The sequence below is a fragment of the Cyprinodon variegatus genome, unplaced genomic scaffold (genome assembly GCF_000732505.1).
Source record: "Cyprinodon variegatus isolate N-32 unplaced genomic scaffold, C_variegatus-1.0 Scaffold1061, whole genome shotgun sequence".
In the NCBI taxonomy this organism is placed as follows: Eukaryota; Metazoa; Chordata; class Actinopteri; order Cyprinodontiformes; family Cyprinodontidae; genus Cyprinodon; species Cyprinodon variegatus.
The window spans coordinates 209271-227103 of NW_015151514.1; the positions used below are offsets into that span (position 1 = coordinate 209271).

General features: G+C 37.7%; 2 protein-coding genes across 3 annotated transcripts; one reads left to right on the forward strand and one right to left on the reverse strand.

Annotated features, from left to right (window-relative positions):
• Positions 1 to 142: 142 nt before the first annotated feature.
• LOC107101162 lies at positions 143 to 10129 on the forward strand. Of its 2 annotated transcripts, XM_015399954.1 has the most exons (4): positions 143 to 414; positions 499 to 804; positions 4335 to 4388; positions 9079 to 10129. In XM_015399954.1, exons 1-4 carry the CDS (start codon positions 405 to 407, stop codon positions 9288 to 9290), a joined length of 582 nt encoding a protein of 193 aa, XP_015255440.1. In that variant the 5' UTR covers positions 143 to 404; the 3' UTR covers positions 9291 to 10129. The 2 variants fall into 2 exon arrangements, with proteins under 2 accessions (XP_015255440.1, XP_015255439.1); XM_015399953.1 differs by having other exon boundaries at positions 143 to 804.
• An 841-nt stretch (positions 10130 to 10970) lies between these two features.
• LOC107101161 (cartilage oligomeric matrix protein-like) lies at positions 10971 to 17533 on the reverse strand. Its single transcript, XM_015399952.1, has 7 exons — positions 17523 to 17533; positions 16013 to 16229; positions 15878 to 15926; positions 15413 to 15609; positions 12943 to 13115; positions 11667 to 11806; positions 10971 to 11254 (listed from the first exon to the last, which is right to left on the reverse strand). Exons 1-7 carry the CDS (start codon positions 17531 to 17533, stop codon positions 11196 to 11198), a joined length of 846 nt encoding a protein of 281 aa, XP_015255438.1. The 3' UTR covers positions 10971 to 11195.
• Positions 17534 to 17833: the final 300 nt, after the last annotated feature.

The following is a 17833-nucleotide window of genomic DNA, read 5'->3' on the forward strand; positions in this document are numbered from 1 at the left end:
CGTGCAATGAGCAGTGGAAACGCGCTCCGCTCCACAGGGATTCCTCTCATGTTTCTCTTGATATCATGCTTTTCGGGGTTTCTAATAAATTATGTTTGCTTTATTTTTGTGGGGAGCCTCGCTTTTTCAGGATACATTTGTTATTGTTTTTCTTGGAGCGGTATTTGTTTTTGAGTGTCTGTGCGTAAAAGCTGGCGCGCCTGTCGTTGCATGACGCACTGTCGGTGGAAGTATGATCTGTTTGCAGGAGCACTCATGACTCTGTGTCCGCCTTCAGAAGAGACCTGTTGGATTAGTAGACAAGCACATAAAAACCCTCCTTCCAAGGTTCATCTGTGTGAGTGTTGGAGTCCTGCTCTGTGGATTTTCCCCTCCGTAAAGTCAGCTCTTCTCTCAGCGATCCCATGGAAGAAAGTATGTTTTTATGCAACACGAGTGCCATAAAGGACTGGAGCTATTTTCTGTCTAAGATATTACCTCTGATGAATAAAACCACAGGCTTGGTCAGCTTGGATAAATCGGAGACAGCGACTACAACGGTGGTGACATCTCTGCAACCGGACGGAGCAATGAGCGCGAGTAACCCGCCTCCAGACTCCAACCAAACCTCCGGTATGGAGCATATCTTTCAGTATTCTTACTCAGAGAACGACCTGCTGTTCACGGACTACAGGACGCCTGCCAGGGACTCCACTCAGTTGCCCAAAGCGGTCCTGTACCTGGTCATTTCCGCGCTGGTGGTGGTGGCAGTGGCGTATGCCATAGTGGGACACCTGGTAAAGGATGTTGTGAATGACTTTGTTGGTAGGTGACCTCTGACACACCCACTGTGCGTCTGTGTTGAGTACATGCAGTCCCTCAGAAGCTTGGAATAACTAAGTAAACTTAAATCCTTCAAATATATTAACTTATCAATCCCATATAAATTTAAAAGATCTCAAGTGTTTTAAAGTACTGACACATCTCTGTAATCTATTGTAAAAATGGAAGCTGATATCAATTCATTACAGGGGATCCTTTTATTGTTAGGCCAAAACTTGAATATCACATAAATACTTGTAAAAAGTACTGTAGGGTCCTACTTAAAAGTAATAATATGACAATGTACTACAGGTACCCACTAATTATGCAAGAATTAGTACTTATGTCAGTTGCATTTAGGAAATTAGCCAGTAACTTTAATAGCACATCTGCATTTTTGTTTTTTGTTTTAAGCCTCCTCATCATCAACTTTACCTGAAATAGCAGTCCCTTCAAATAAATCAATATGTGACTTTCAGTGTTTAAACAGAGCCACTGAAATAAATGAACATTTTCAATGATCTTCTAATTAATAGATATGCTTAGCTGTCTGCACTAAAGCCTTTCAGAGAACATCTTTTTTTTTCTTCTCCAGAGTCAGAAGAAGAAAAAGCTCCTGTTAACACTTTTAATCCTCTTTTAATGAGTAGAGCTGTTTGGTGACTCCCTGGCAGCCTAATGGAGGATGTTTTTATTAAATATGCAGGTGACTCATTATTATCGTAAGCTTTCCTCTCTCTGTGTAATCTAAGTGATTCTGATGCAGACTAACAGCTGGTGACCTTGTGAGTGACCCCCATCCTGTCAAAGTATAAAATCAGCAGCAAGTGTTAAAGTCAGATTGGATTGTAGAAGAACTTCCTGTGAGAACTACATAATGAATGAGAGAATGAAACATATAGTCTATTTTTAGTCCCTGCACACTGTTTTAAAGGGAAGACTTGACTGGATGCCAAGACGATTAAATTGTTGTTGAATATTTGACTCAGTGGTGTTTCATTTGTCAGCAGGTCATGACAGACAGGAACAGGTTAGTACTGAATGTTCAGAAAGAATATGTACATTGATCAGGGAGAGTATAACGACTGCTAATAGGTGAAGTGAATGACACTGATAATCTTTCAGCAGGGCACTTTCTAGGGAAGGTAGATTCTAGGCTGCTGTGATTAACATTTAGTTCTTAAGTTGATGTACAGTTGATGATTAAGTTGATGTTAAACATGAAAAAAGTGTAATATTCCAGCTTGCTTAGGCACTCCTAGAATGCTGTGTTCCGTATGAGTCAAAAGTGGTCAGAGACACTTAATGACGCCTGCCGGATGTTCAAATGAATACTGAATTACTTACCCTCCAACAAGCCAATCAGCTTTGAACCACACCTCCATGAAGCCCAATCAGCATCCAGATTTCATCTTAAAATCCACAACTCAGTCTGCTACCCAGCCAAAGCACAGGCAGTGGTTGTGCTATGCCTGACTTGATTCAGATGAACCAGATTCAACCCACCTTTATCCCCTTCACCGCCATCGTAGATAAAGCTTCAACTGACTTTTCCATGGTGCTTCTTCTACTTCTTCCTTATCAGAGTTAATTCCTCCCAGACTTTTACTGCATTCCCCGTCACATCTCAACTGGTTTGGCAGAAGACAGCCATGTTGAGCCTGGTTCTGCCAGAGGTTTCTTCCCATAGGGGAGTTATTCCACTCCACTGTCACTTCATGCTTGCTCATCATGGACAGGTTCATGCAACCTGTGTTTATCCAAGCTGGACTTCCATCTTCCCAGGTCCCTGAGGAAAGCACTAGTATCAGCTCACACAGTCCACTAGATCTCCTGCTTATCCATATCAAAGCAAAATTCAGCGCTAATGTGTCCTGCCGAGGTCTGAGCGCCAAAGACTAAAGTAATTGTAGCAATAAAACTCGTCTAATTCTCTTTTTCTTTTCATGTGAGTTTTTCAAATTGAACTAGCGAATCACAGTAAACAACAATGCTTTAGGGAGTAAAGGCTGGACCATGTGATCCAGTCCAGCAGAGCCGCTAATGCAGCTATTTTGTTCAAGACAGTAATGCTGATTGTGATAGAAAGTTATCACATTTAACAGTACAGAGCACTCATGGTGCCAATGCTGGCCCCTGTTTATGCCGGAAATTCCCAACAATGTGCAGCAACCAGGGGAGGGAAATGTGAACAAACACAAAAAAATAGCTACAAACATATAACATAAATCCAAAATCACACTGAGCAAACAAAGGCTCTTATGCCAAAAAGGTTCAGAATTATCCCCTGATAAATTCTACTGTGGAAACCATTTATTTTCTCAGGTTTTAAATTCATTTATCATGTTATAAGAACAGAATAAAGAAGAAAAAACCTTCTTTGGGATTCTGCCTGGTAATCACATTGCTTGAACTCGATCCCCTTTTTTACTATTATATCTAACACAATATGGCACATACCTATAATGTTGAAGGAAAACAATGTATATGGTTTTGCAAATGTTCTTACTTAATCTAATATTCCTAAATAACATCCAGTGCATTATACTGGCTTCAAAATGAATCTTATTAGTAAAATAGTTAATCTGAGTGTAATTTAATCTCAGTATAAATCCAGCTATTCTCTTCAGGCCTCAGGGGTTTCTAAAGAACACTCAGAACAGATGGCATCATTAAAACTAAGGAACACAGCAGACTAGACAGGGAGAAAACAGTAGAGCAGCTCAAAGGATAAATAATGTCTCAATCTGGCCACAACTGATGGGAAGATTAAGCTAAATCCATTGAACTTCTGGAAAAAAAAACTGATATGATAATATTTTATATTATCATATCAGTATATTCCTACTTTTTAGCAGGAGGATGACCCTAAACATACAGCCAGGGCTACAGTTGAATAGTTTAGATTATAGATGGTCATGTGTTAACATGGCCTAGTGAAAGTCCAGAGCAACTGTTGATGTTCTGGACATCTGGACCGTAGCTCAAAGGTGGGCAACAGAGACTTCCTCTGCGAAGCATGGCACACTTTTCTTTTTATTTTATTTTTTTATTTGAGAATGTAGTTTGACAACACGTGAAAACATTTAAGGAGTACTTTCAGTGAGATACTGTCAATTTTGAGAGCATGTCAAAGAACCCTTCCAAACCCCCACCCAGCTCCCACCCATAGTCTCTTATTACTTTGAAACTTGTCAATAATTTTTTTTAGAGTTACTTAAGGAACACCTTTTTGCTTAAAATCACGAATTGATGTTGCTGCACAAAGATTTAAAATATTAAAAAAACAATACCAATTTTCATCTAAAACTGTTTTAGTTTTTTTGTTGATGATTTCTACTTTGAAAAAAACTTCCTATCGTAGAGTATAAAATCAACACTTTTGGTTTACATTGATGTTGTACAGGAACTTGACTGATTGTGTCTGTGTCACATGGCCAAACTTGTTCACTTGTGTTCAGATGATGTGTTTTTACCAGCAGCTCATCCGACTCAGACTCCAATGTGCCATTTCTCTTGTTTTCTGCCCGCAGGTGGAGGCCGGTCAATTGTTGCTGAAGGTGATGGTGGTGAAACCACTGATCCAGGTAAAAAACCGAGCTGACGTGGGTCACAGTCTGCAGCACTTAGCTTTGCCACAGAGACTCAGCTATGCTGTCCCTGGCTCAGCTTTAAGAGCTTGTCCTGCTGCCTTGCTCACATACATTTACACAAACACTCTGAGGAGATGCTGTTGGGCCTCTGGGCATATTGTAAAGGTGTAAATGTGGAAGGGGGGTGTTCTGCTGCTGTTTTTCTTCACACTAGAGAAAAGCTGAAAAAAAGACAGCAAAAGCAAAGCAAGATGCTTCACCCTTCAGATCTGCCTCATCAAAAGCAGAGAAGTTGTTTTCTACCATGTAGCTGTTATAACAGGAACAAAAACAGAAGGAATATTTACAATTATCTATAAAATATTGCATTTATTTGGATGTCAGCTGCTGTTATTTTGCTCTGGTTAAAACATTTTAAAACCAATCTTTACAGTATTCAGGTTGCAGGATTGAACAAGAAGGAATTTCTCATCTATTATAACAGTTATTACTGTCAGTACAAGAATTGGTGGATTTATATTTACTTTTCAAAGATTTACTGCAAAAAGTATTTTTGTGGGTTTAGGTAGATGTAATAAGAATATTGCTGTTCAGGATCAAAATGCAAACAGATGCTAGGAAGCCACATAGTGATGATATTGGTGTTATTTGATGAGAGGTGCAAATTTAATAAAACTTGGCATGGAAAAGGAAAAATACAATACACAGTAATACACAGTTAAAAAACTGAGGCTTAGACTCAACTTTATTTATCCCTTGGGTTTACTCCTACAGGGAAATTCTGGTTCCTGTGGCTTATATGGAGTACAAAGTTAAAGTAAAATGCCATTACAGATAAAAATACGACAGACAATTAAAAAAAGTGTGTATATACCATGAAATAAGCATAAAAAAAGTTGTAATGTCCTAGAATATGTTTCCTTTAGAAATAAAAATATCTGCGCAATAGAGAGCTAAGGGAAGACTACATAGTAGTTGATTTGGGTTATTGCACTTGCACTGCAGAAATGTACTGACCATATAAATGCATAAAAAAATTATGCAGGCTACACAGTAGTTGGCATGTGTTATTTTATAGTCAGAAAAAAGAATATTGCACATGAGTGACAATGAGTAATGTTTTGCATAGTATGTCCAAGAAGGGGGCTGCTCACCAGGAGTTGTACAGCTAACACAGGTAAATGGAATCTGCCATTTAAATTAAAGAATTAAATACAAAATCTACTACTAGAAATAATAAGACAACAAGAAATGATAGAATAAAGCAAGAAGTGAAGAACTAAATCAAAAGAACAATTAAACCTGCAGATTATCGACAGTATGTTTCTGGGGAAGTGAGGCGATCTCATTTCATTTTTGCTGAAATGTTGAAATATTTGTTTTTAGAAATCAAGTTAAGATTTAATGAATTAAAATATTTTTAGAGTCTGAGGTCAGCTCAGATGGGGGCAGCCTGATTTCTTGTACCTGTGGTTCTAATTTGATGAATAACAATACAGTCATATGCATCCAGTTTACAACCAATGTCATGCCAAGGCACTTTACCCATATGTCTATTTCTTTCTATTTAGAGTCCAGACTAGCTAATTTTTACAGATCAATTCAATTTCTCAGGATTCAAATCAGTACAGTGCAATGGATCACAATCACACTACAGTACAATCAAAGTCCATTGATAATAAAAGTTATCACTTCACAGTAATACCTCCTCCTGAGAGCACGCCTGGCAACAGAGGAGAGGAACAATTGCATTTAAAAGACAGAACCCTCAGTAGAGCCTGGCTCAGTGTGGACTGCTATCCTGTCTAGATAGATTCTGAGAAGAAGAAACATCGACAGAAAACACACAGATGATGCACAAATGATCTGTCCACATACTACTCAGTGTTAAGTGAAAATGCCTTCTAGCTTTGCTTTCATAACTCTTAATTCATTATTTACCATCTATTGATTTTGGTTTTGTTGGATCTATAAAATTGTCACAATCTCTTGGTGTAGCTTTAAGTTGGACTCAGGGGCGGATTTAGGAAATTTTGGCCCTAGGCAAAAACAGGCATGGGGCCCTCTACATCGAGAAGACAACACATAAAACAGACCCATTATACAGATACAGAAATTCTAATAGAATAGACATACATTATTTGTTCTTCGTTTTGTCCCTCTCTTCTTGTCCCTCCTCTTGTTTTTTTTACTCTATATGATTTGTACTCAGCTGACTTTTCATGCTTTCCCAAAGGGAATGAAAACATTATACTTAATATTATAAGCGTTCTGATGACTTTTTGGCAAAAGGATTTTAATAAAAAATATAATTAATGTGCACAAATAAGGAATAGTTGTATTAACTATACATGTAAACTAGGGTTGGGTATTTTCGCCCAAGTCCTGAATTGATTTGATTTTGATTAATACAGTTCTAAATTGAATAATTTCCATTCAATCGGTTTTTACAATAATGAAAGTGGTTCAACTGTGTTTTAAAATACTTTTTATTATTTTATTTTTTCCTGTCATATTAAACACAAAGTGCAAACTTGTAAATCAGACAGTTTAAACTTGAGATGTGAACAAAACTGTCTCATAAGTGCAAACTTGTTTGTGAAAAGTGAAAAAGTGAAGCCTCACTCGTGCGAGCATACGTGACACAGCGGGGAGACAGCAGACATGCATGAGCTGCATTATCTTCCCTGCACAAACCATATTTGCAGCATTGTGTGTAACAACAACTAAAGGGTGTTTGCTGCTCAGCCCCTACTGTATTGTTAATGTATTCAGTCAACCTATTGGCTATATTTGCAGCTGTCTGGCTTAAAGTAATCTTGAGTGCATCTTTCCTGGTCATTTGAATGTGAACATCATGAGCGTCCGTCACTATAAAACTAATTGATCTAATTTCCTAGACATTGATTTTTTTTTACCCAGCCCTAATGTAAACAGAGTTTTAAGGGGCCCCCAGGACCTTGGGGCCCTAGGCAACTGCCCAGTATTGATGGTAAATCCCCTCCTTTTTTGACTCTTCTGAGAATTTGCCCCTTCAAATAAACCAAGATCACCCAGACTTTGTCTGCTGCTCGTAAATTCTGAGTAATGAAATGTAACCCAGAGGAATAGTATGTCCACTGAGTTTCACTGACTCAGTGGCGGCTGCTGCGTTAAGTATGTTTGCCAATCAGCATCGAGCAGTCAGCTTCATGACCCGCCCCTCCTCCATAGACCCCCTAAGAGGTTTAGCCTCACTGGAAGTGATGTAAGTAATTTTGTGATTTTGACATGTTATCCAATCAGGGATCTAATTTCTCACTTGTTACCTCACTAGAAAGAGGCTCAAACCTCAACAGGGATTTCTCAAAGAGAAAGACAGGTAAAGACCTTCTGTTCCAGAGTGAAGGGGAGATTCACCCTAATTTTTGAAGAAAAAATCCACCCTCTCCGGTTTAAAAAAAGCACAAGCACAACCCTGTACCCGCTCCAAAAAGGGAATGCCTATTAAACCTGTGTGAGAGCATGCACAAGCCCATTTCTCTTTGTGCACGTTCTGTTTAAAAGTTGCTCACCACACATATATGCCTGAAAGTCTGCATGTGCAGAAAATTATAGCTACTGAGGGATGAGCACGTAGGACGCCCTTACATAAACACATTATCAGAATGATTGGCAATTGGGAGGACCACTTATTTTAATGATCCACCCGGAAAAAGTACATCCTCCACTATACCTTTAAGAGCAAAGAAGAACCTGTTTCATTCAGCTGGATGGATCAAATAGGGATAACAGGTGGGTCTGGATCCAGACCCAACCTGATTTAAAACATTTTTTGTCATTTTGAACATTAACGAATCATAGTTTCTTATCTCAACACTTGATTTAAGAGGTATGTATTATTACAAGTAGATCTACATTAAAACTCATATTTGAAATCACTGTTCTCTGTAGAATGGGATGAAGACTAATTAGTTTCATTTGCAACATTAACTTTTACTGGCGATAAAATCACCTGCTGCCAGGAAAGACCTGTTTAACATCAGTCGGATACTGGTACATCATCAATCACACAGATCCAGACCTGAACTTTAATAAAAAAACATGCTTAGTCACTTCAGTTTTTCAAACACGTGATCAGATTGTCTAATGCACCATTTGAGCGGGATCTCTCTGGGTCAGAGGAACCCCCATTCCTGCCTTTTCTTCACCCTCACAACTGTCAGTGTTAATCTTAGCCTCTCGTCTGACAGAACAGTGATTGATGCATCTCCATTCAAAAAGCCTCCATCACACATAAAGGGGATACAGGGAGGCAGAGGCTGTTGCAAAAACAATTTTATGCTGCTTTGCCTCTAATGGAAACAGAGAAGCTGAACCGACAAAAAACTTTATATTGAACAGGGTTCTTTGCATTACTGTTTGCATCTCTTAAAAGTTCACCTGATTATTTTTGCCCTGTTTTTTAATGCTAAAATTTAGCTCAATGTTTCTGCAAATTTGTGAAATACTACATTGTTGGCATCAAAGAGAATTTAGAATAAAATCTTTGAACTGAAGTGTCTGCAGATCCTTGAATGACCTTAAATTAAATGGTTTTAAGAGCCTTCAGACTGGTGTTTCTGGGGTTTGCTTTCAAATGTTAGATCCTTTCCTGATGATTCTGATGCATCAAATTTTACTTCAACTTTTTGTCTTTCTTCAGATTGGGTGTTTGACCCTCGTCGACCTGCAAACCGCAACAAGACAGAAATCAGCTGCGTCACTAGTAACACGCATGAGATGAGTGAGCTGGCTGAGAGCTACGTATCACTAAACCACACCAGCTGCCTGAGCCCCAGCAGGCCGGAAGTGACTGTGTTCACTGTAGATGAAACCATCGAGCAACGTCTCCCTGAAGCCCACTGTGGGACTTAAACGTAACTCCCTGATGTTTTCCTGAGAGAAACAAAGAAGCATATTTGCTTAGATTTCCCATTTGAAGTTGATTCACCAGTTGTTTGTGAATTGAAGCTTTTATCCACTGTGGCATCACCTGCAGGTTGGTAGCGAAGGCTGTGTGATATTGAGCCACAGTGCATGTGGAGACATCAGATGCTGGATCTTTGTTTAAATGGGACTCCTTCCTGTCTGGATCATGTGAGGAGAGGATGGCACCACCTTCATTTGGGTTACAGATAGACTGTTTTCCCCATATCTTATCCCATTTTCCATGACCTTATGAATATCAAGCTTTAATGTATAACACTACCACACTCTATTCTCCCTGTAATAACATGTATCACCTTCGGTATGCACCTCAGTCATCATTCCTTATTGTGATATTACCTGACCGTCTTTTCTGTGCACAATGAATTTACTGAGGCAAAAAAAAGCCTTTTTGTTACATCATGCTATTAGCTTGATCTGAAGAAATGCTAATTCACCTCTATGAACCTTTTTGCACCCAAATGGAAAAAAAAATAAAAATAAAAAATAGAGACAGTTGTTAGTTTAGATATTTCTTGATAAATGTCAGTTTACCTGTTTTACTTCACCTTAAAGGGCTGCATGCTGCTGCTAAAACCCAAAACTGAAACCACTGGGGCTGCATGTTTTTCTGTGCATGCTGTGATCATCTTGTCATGCACATACAGCCACTGTCAAATACTATAAAAGACATGTTTCCACTGTTTCCTGTTGCACAAGCATCCAGAGAGCAACCCATTGCATTTTTTTTTTACTTGATGCTGTTATGCACTGTAACGTTTTTTTAAATGTATGAATCAAAAATGTTGTACATGACATATGTATGTTGATTGTGTTGTTTTGTTAGTAAAAAAATCTAAAAAAAAAAAAAAAAACAGTAGAAAAAAAGTTTTCATGAAATGCACATTAAACACCAGGTGATCCTCTCATTTATCAAATATAATAAAAAAGGTGACTTATGCCAGAGAGATCATAAATAAAACATTACTAAAGTTTGTTCAGTTTTCCAAAATCCTCCCCTTCTATCTATCCATCAATCTGTTCATTCAGGTGCAGGGCAGGTTTTCTTCATTACATGCAATGATTTGTTAAAAACTTTTTTCATCTTTAAAGTTTTTTTTTCTCACTCACTGGCCAGCTGCTGTGCTCTGAGGAAACAGAGGAAATACAAATGTGCAGTGCCTGCAGCTCACATGTATTTGATGTGAACTGAATCTGAAACAAAGGTTAACTGTCTTTATCATTTTTAACTAAGTTATTTGTAGTTAAATCTGAATTCGGTCCAAACGGCAGGAATTCATGTACATTTGTTAGGATCTCCTCTGCCAATAGGTTTTTTCTATTTGCTCAAACTACTATCAGCCTGCAGTATACTACTCTTAGTAAAGCTCTTTCTTATAGTAAACATACTTTGTCAAAATTTACTGCCCAAAGAAGGAAAAGCCAGAGCAGGGGTGAGGCAGTAAACCAGTCTGTTGTCTTTTTTTATAAATTTTTTTAATAAAGAAAACATATAAAAGAAATAAAGTGTGTGACATCATGGAAATGAAGTAATTATAATTAAGTTTTTCATTCTAATATATATATATATATATATATATATATATATATATATATATATATAGCACATTTCTGTTTTATGATGGAGAAACTTCATTCACATTTCTAATTTAGTTAAATTGTTTTTTATTTATTCACAAAAGTTTTCAGGAACATCATTTAGAATAGACATATTTTCCATATTCAACAATCCAAACGCATCTGCTGATTGCATAGATGGTCATGTCTGGATTGGTTTATTATTGATGTTTCTTCTTCCTCCCTTCTTGGTTGTAAAGGATTTGCTTTCCAACCTCAGGCCACCAGCTCCACTTGTTGCGCTCTGTAGGTTTCAAAGTCCCCAGGAAGAGTGTCTGAAAGGAGTCGTAGCACAAAGTCAGTTCGGTTATAAAAAATTCCTCAAGTTGTCACTATTTATGATGGACAACATTAGCTCCAACCTTACTGAAATACATCTTCCTTGTGAAGTAAACATGTAAATTTAGTTCAATCTAATGTTATCAGTCCAAATTCCCAGCTATCTGGATAATACCAACCACTAAATTTGCTTAACAGTTGATTCCAGTTTAAGTCTGATTTGTGACTGATTTATTACTTTTCAGCTTCAATTTCTAAAGCTAAGAATATTTTTTATTTTTGTTGTTATTAAATGTGTGAAATGTCTCCTTAAAGTTTGCAGGAATATGCCGAACGAGAGATAGATGGTGACAATGTTCTGTAGAAAAACCCTAGAGTCCCTTAGATAGTTTTAAAGCCTCTACTCACCGTTGCAGCGATAACGCAGGTTGGCCCAGATGATGTTCTCCTGGGAGAAGCAGAAGACCCCCAGTCGGCCTCCTCTCATCGTGGCGTCTATGATGACCCCAGTGTCTGCCACCATCTGAGAACCCTCAAAGAAACGAACTCTGCATTGACAGCAGATGGCAGTAAGGTCACAGATAAAATGAGTATATAGATGAGAGTACTGTGAGATACTCAAATGTATACCCATACCTCAAAGGTGTGCATTTAGATGAGCTGACAATTTTTATAGTTTACAGAGCCTTTAAAGTTTTATTCATTATTTTCTTTTTTTTATCCTATTTTGCTTAATTTTTTGCTGCACCTTTATTTTTCTTTTAAATTAACTTTCTGTTACCTGCCTTTTTTCTCTGCTCTATTTTGAGTTTTCATTAATCTGTCTTTTTTTCGGCTTGTTTTTAATACTCGAGATTTATGCTAATGTTTTGCCCTTCTTTGATCAGGCTGCTTGGACCCCTGCAGCAGCTCTTTTTTGTCAGCAGTTTTTGTGGTTTCCTGCCTGTCTTTGCAGTGCAGCTTCAGTTTGCCTTTTTCTTCTCCCAACCCACAGATACATTTACAATGAGGCACTACTTCGTCTGTCTCAATGTACATTTAGATACAGGTGTCAAAAGTATTAATGTTTATTACTAAAGTAGAAGTATAAATCGGTCTGTTTAAAAACACTTTTTTTTAGAACTTTCAATTTAAGATTTTTACACAAATAAAACTGTTAAAGTACCATTTTTAAAACTACTTAAAGTATAAAAGTAAAAGTAATGCAGTAAAAATGTTAAGTACCAAAACTTTAAACCTTATACTGGTTAGTGTACTACCCTATTAAAGGAAAAATGTTCTACAACTGGCTGATAACTTCCTTATACTAAATTTTCTTAGTTTTATAACTAATGGCAGCAATGTCAAATTTAACTTTGCATATTTTTGAAAAACTATTTATTTGGGTATGTGGCGAACAACAAGTCTGGACTAAATTAATTATTTTGATGTTTTCTTTTTATTTTATTTTTTTATATCAACCTGCCATAACAGAAATTAGCTTAAATGAACAAAGTAACAAAACAATTTTTTAAATGTAAGAAGTAGAAAGCAGAGATAATTGCAAAAAAATGCAAGGACTACAGGTATGAGGTTGTTTAAATTTCTTTTTAAGTAAGGTAACAAAGTATTTCTACTTAATTATTTCACACCTCTGCATTTAGATTCCTTATTTTGTAAAGGCTGAAATAATCCTAGTCCGTACCTGATGTAGCCATCAGCAGGGCGGTGCTGAAGGAACCAGCGGTATGAAGTCTTGTCCTTCCACCCAACATTGCGAGGATCTTTCCAAAGGAGTTTAACCTGGTCACTGGTGTCTCCTGTGTGCCACAGGGCGTTCCTCAGATTCTCACCGGGACCTGTGCTTGACTTCACTGCCTGCCCATAAACAAAATGTATCCAAATACAAATTGATTTATGAACAATATTGTTATTTGGTACTTGTTAGAAACGAAGTATTTTATCCTGTTCTAAGTCATTCTTCTGAAAGTTTGTCCTTGTTACAGTGAGCTCTCAGGCTGTGCCAATGGGAGTCCCCCACTGACATGAAAGAAAAACATTTTTGAAGGAAAGGCATTAGAAGTATTGTTTTCCACATTTACTGACAAAGCAATCATATGGAAAATAATCGGCTGGATAACCGGCACTCCCGGGTTCATATATTTATATGGACGAGACACATTGTCTGTCTTGGTTCTGTGAGGAGCTCATGATGGCACATAGCCATTTTCAGCTCTTCAGCTGGGTTCTTGCCCATTTTAAATTTGCAAAGGACCTCAGAGTGCTGGTAGTCAAGAACTTCACAATGATCTATTTCAACCTGCTTTTTGGGGAGTTGTGCTCACTGATTTCCTTTTATTGATAACTAGAGCTGGACATCACCCTGAATTCATCATCAGTGCTGTTAAGTATGATGATGGCTTAATACTATACTAAACTATACTAAAACTTTATGCAAAAACAGGAAGTGAGTCTATTGAAGTTTAGCGCTACAGTATAAGCACAAGAAAATTCTAGGAAACAACCCTTTGGAGACTGGTGAAGACTTAAGACTGGGGTGTGTCTCATTTAAAAGGGCAGCAGGAAAATAAATAAAATGGTTTAGTCTGTTTCGTTAAGGGCAGCTGCCATGCAGGTTTTAAAGGTTTCTATGCTTCAGTACAGCTAATTTAACATGATAGCTGATTAACAGGCTTTTTCTGAACTGCAATTAAATGTGATGAATCAGGGTAACCTCTAAATCGTGTAGGACAGTGGCCCTCGAGGACAGACTTTGGGCATGTCTGGTTTAGATCAAGACACATTCTTTGTTGTAATTGTCCAGCCAAAGCCCAGACCTACATTCAACTGAGGATCTGTGGCAAGGCTTGAAAATTAATTTTCAGGAAAGTTGTTTATTCAGTGTGTGACTAATCTAAAGTTATTTATAGGAGAATTGGGGGCATATATTATATGTGCAAAGATGGAAGAGACATTGAAGTGCCTTTACAAAGTATTGATTCAGGGGACTACATAAAAACAAAATAAAAATACTTTCCATGGAAAAACCATGGATTTTTTTTCCTCTTCACAATTAGAATTAACTTTTGTATTGATCTATCACATAAAATCCTAATAAAGTACATTAACATCTGTGATTACACTAGGGCAGAATGTGACAGGGGAGTTATCGTTTTTGCGTGGCACTATAAAAGCCTTTTAAACTTGTCAGCAGGATTGATGTGAAGGAGCTTGAATAGAGTTGCGATCGCTGTTTTCATACCTTCACATTAATGGCAGCCCGCCGACATTTAAAGAGATACTTTGCAGAAAAATTTCCATATAAAATTAGAATTAAAAATTAAGATTTGAGGACATAATTATATAAATGACATATTGTGTAAATATCTGTTAGTATGTGCCTTGCTGCCACATAACCTCTGCTGGTGAGGATTCTCGGACATCCAGGTCATTCATTCCAAAAAAGCCAGTTATGTTAGGAGAGAAAAAACAACCTTAAACTGAGGGGGTGGACTCAGGTTTTAGCTCTCAAAAACCTATAATGCAGCAATAGAGTTGATTCCTTCCTGCTATCATAATCCTCATCGCCAAGCAGGGGACCAAGACATCTCACCTGGTCAGCCAGGCCAACAATACCCCTAACGAGTCCCCTTTACAGAGCAGTATAGGGTATTGCAGGTTAACGTAGACCTCAACGACTCCCCTATACTAAGGGGCGGACCTGTTCTTATCGTTCAGTTTGCATGTTTGCTAAGCCAAAACAAGGCTTTGTTGGGCTACTCTATAAAGCTTGGAACTCGACGCTATTTCAGACATTTTGAATTGAAAAAGCTTCCTGGATGGCAAGCAAAACATCTTCAAACTTGGAAAAGAAAAGTCCAGTGGATTGTTTTTTTAAACTTTTTTGGACCACCTAACCTCTGATTAGCACAGAAGTGTTGAGACAAAGCTGTAAACAACGCAAAAAGTATTTTTGTTATTTTTTTCTTCTCTGCCACCAGAATTTTGCAATAAAAATTGTACTGGAAATCCAACTCATGCATATTTACTATGGCATGTGCATCCCCATAGACATTCTAAAGCAGCTCAGTAAGTTTTCTTCCGCAGCTCTCTGTCCAAGAAACTTGGAAGCACATTTTAAACAGTTTGTGTTCTGAGTGAAAATAAAAGACTACCTTCAGCTGAATGCCTTGTTGTGCCACGGCTCTGAACGGGTTCGCCTGCCAATAGATCTGCTCCACCTGCTTCCACATCACCACGTAAAAACTGGAGCTGTCCTGGTAGCCGAAGATGAAGCCAGCATAGTCGTCATCCGTCACCGTATTTACATGAAACGTTCCTTCAAAATCCACGCCACTGAATGCGGTGTAGCCTGCAGGGCAGTGTTGATACTTAGAAATCAGTTGTGCATTACAGAATACTCTTCAATAAAGTGCAAATAACTCCTGAAAATATTTAGTGTATTTGTTTTTTACAGTTAGAAAATTAAGTGAAAAGAAAATACAACCATTCGCAACAGACATCTCACATTTATACAAAAAGAGTTAATTCTGGTAGATAAGTTTCAGGATTGTGTTTTGTCAATTTGCAATGGTCTACAATGATAGGAATTCCCCAAAATGCCCAACAGCTGTTCTCACCAACAGCCAAACCAGGATCACTGTTCATAGTCTGGACAATTTCTCTTCCCTGCAAACAGAAACACAGATTTTACAATGAAATTTAGATTCGGTTCATTTGCTCACAAAATAAAAAGCAGCTTAAGGCGCTCTGACCTGGTTTAGCACCACCCAGTTGGGGTCTATCTGTGCATCTCCCTCAGGGTCTAGAACGATTGTCTGGTACTCTCTGAAGTCAGTCAGGGTAACTTCAGCATTTTCTGGACAGGCATCAATGGGATCAATGATGGTGTCGTTATCAAAATCCTTCTCACAAATATCACCCACACCATCACCTGTAAGGAGAAACAGATCATTCTTTACTGCCTGAGATCTAATAAAGAGTTCAAAAACAATGCTACCACCAATGCTAGCACTCTGAGTCAGCTTGGGAGATGGTCATTCATGTTAAACATGTTGCAGGCAGGTAGAGGATTAATTTAAAAGATCAAATCTAAACTGTTAAAATAATAATTTTATCTGAACCTAAACTACATAAATCAATATGCTGGTGAAGATTCTCAGTCATCCAGGTCATAGTCATGGCAGAAACAAACAAAGTCTAGTGGTTTGTTTTGGAATACCTAAATCAATCATGTATTATCAAACTCAAAAACAATAACAGAACAGATGAGGCTGTACATTACTTAAATGCAGGGGGGGCATTCAGGTCACACTTGCAGCGTAGGGTTAGGGTTATGGTAACCAACATGAATTTAACCTGCTCGAGATGTAAAACTCCTCACTTGGGGGAAGGAGGACGTGATAGAAAGGGGGACAAGGGTCAGCACCCCCCTCCTTGGACATCTTTTGCAAAACATCATCTATTGTCACTCGTGTAATATTCTTCTCTTTCACTGTGCAATAAGACATTCCAACTACTGTGTAGCCAGTGTAATTTTTTTTACTTATTTATAAGGTCAGTACATCTCTGCAGTGCATTAATCCAAACAAATTACTGTGTAGTCTTTTCTTAGCTGTCTTATTGTGCAGATATTTGTATATCTAAAGGTAACATATTCCAGGTCAATACAAATTATTTTTAAGCTCTTTCGTACTTTATACACTCTTTTTATATGGTCTCTTGTATGTTTGTCTTTAATGGCATCTTGCTTAAACTCTTTGTACCGGTAGTCTATATGAGCTACTGGAAACAGAATTTCTCTGAAGGAGTAATACCAAGGGATAAATAAAGTTGAAGTCGAAGTCTTTAGAGATATTTTGGACATATGGCTTACTGAACTGAAACAAATGTAATCAAAATGAATTGTATTAGATTGGATTGGACCGGACTGTATTGAACAGAGATGAACTGAATTGAATCCAACTGAATTATGGTGAAATGCGACAGTGTCTGTCATGAATACTTTCAGTTCTCAGGAACACCCTTTCTGAGTACATGGGCTATCTCTCACACACAGGCACTCTTTATTAAAAAAAAAAACATACCTCCTGCGGGAACATAAGAATAACCTTCCACCTGGGCTGCTGGTCATATTCTACACTTTTATAATTCCAGCTGTTTAATGAACATCTAGCACTGTGTGGGATAGATAATCCACTAAGCAGAACAGGTCCAATTATATAATAAACAGGTAGTATTGCAACGAGGACCATTTGGGCTGACCTGTCCTCCATTCTGGACTTTCATAGGACTTTCATAGGACTTTTCAGAGGTCAATGGTTGGGAAAAGAGCCTAACATCTCAGCAGACCAAATTAGGGTTGTCGCAATACTAAAAAGTTAAACTCAATATCAATAGCCATGAAAATATTCAATACTCAATACCATTTTAAATACCAATAGGATAACAAATGAAAAATAATTTAAAATGTAACTTTAAAAAGAAAAACATTTTCTATGTCCTTTCTTTCTTAACAGAATCACACATAATAGTTAAATAAATGTACAAAATAAATAACCAAGAAAAAATAGAAG

Excerpts from the sequence above, each read along its gene's own strand:
- LOC107101162 (XM_015399953.1), top strand. The coding sequence starts at position 405 with ATGGAAGAAAGTATGTTTTTATGCAACACGAGTGCCATAAAGGACTGG. Across the intron at positions 805-4,334 it reads TGTTGTGAATGACTTTGTTG|GTGGAGGCCGGTCAATTGTT; the intron begins GTAGGTGACCTC and ends TTCTGCCCGCAG. Across the intron at positions 4,389-9,078 it reads TGGTGAAACCACTGATCCAG|ATTGGGTGTTTGACCCTCGT; the intron begins GTAAAAAACCGA and ends GTCTTTCTTCAG.
- LOC107101161 (XM_015399952.1), bottom strand. Across the intron at positions 15,610-15,877 it reads TGATCCTGGTTTGGCTGTTG|GCTACACCGCATTCAGTGGC; the intron begins GTGAGAACAGCT and ends ACTGCCCTGCAG. Across the intron at positions 11,255-11,666 it reads CCTGCGTTATCGCTGCAACG|ACACTCTTCCTGGGGACTTT; the intron begins GTGAGTAGAGGC and ends GACTCCTTTCAG.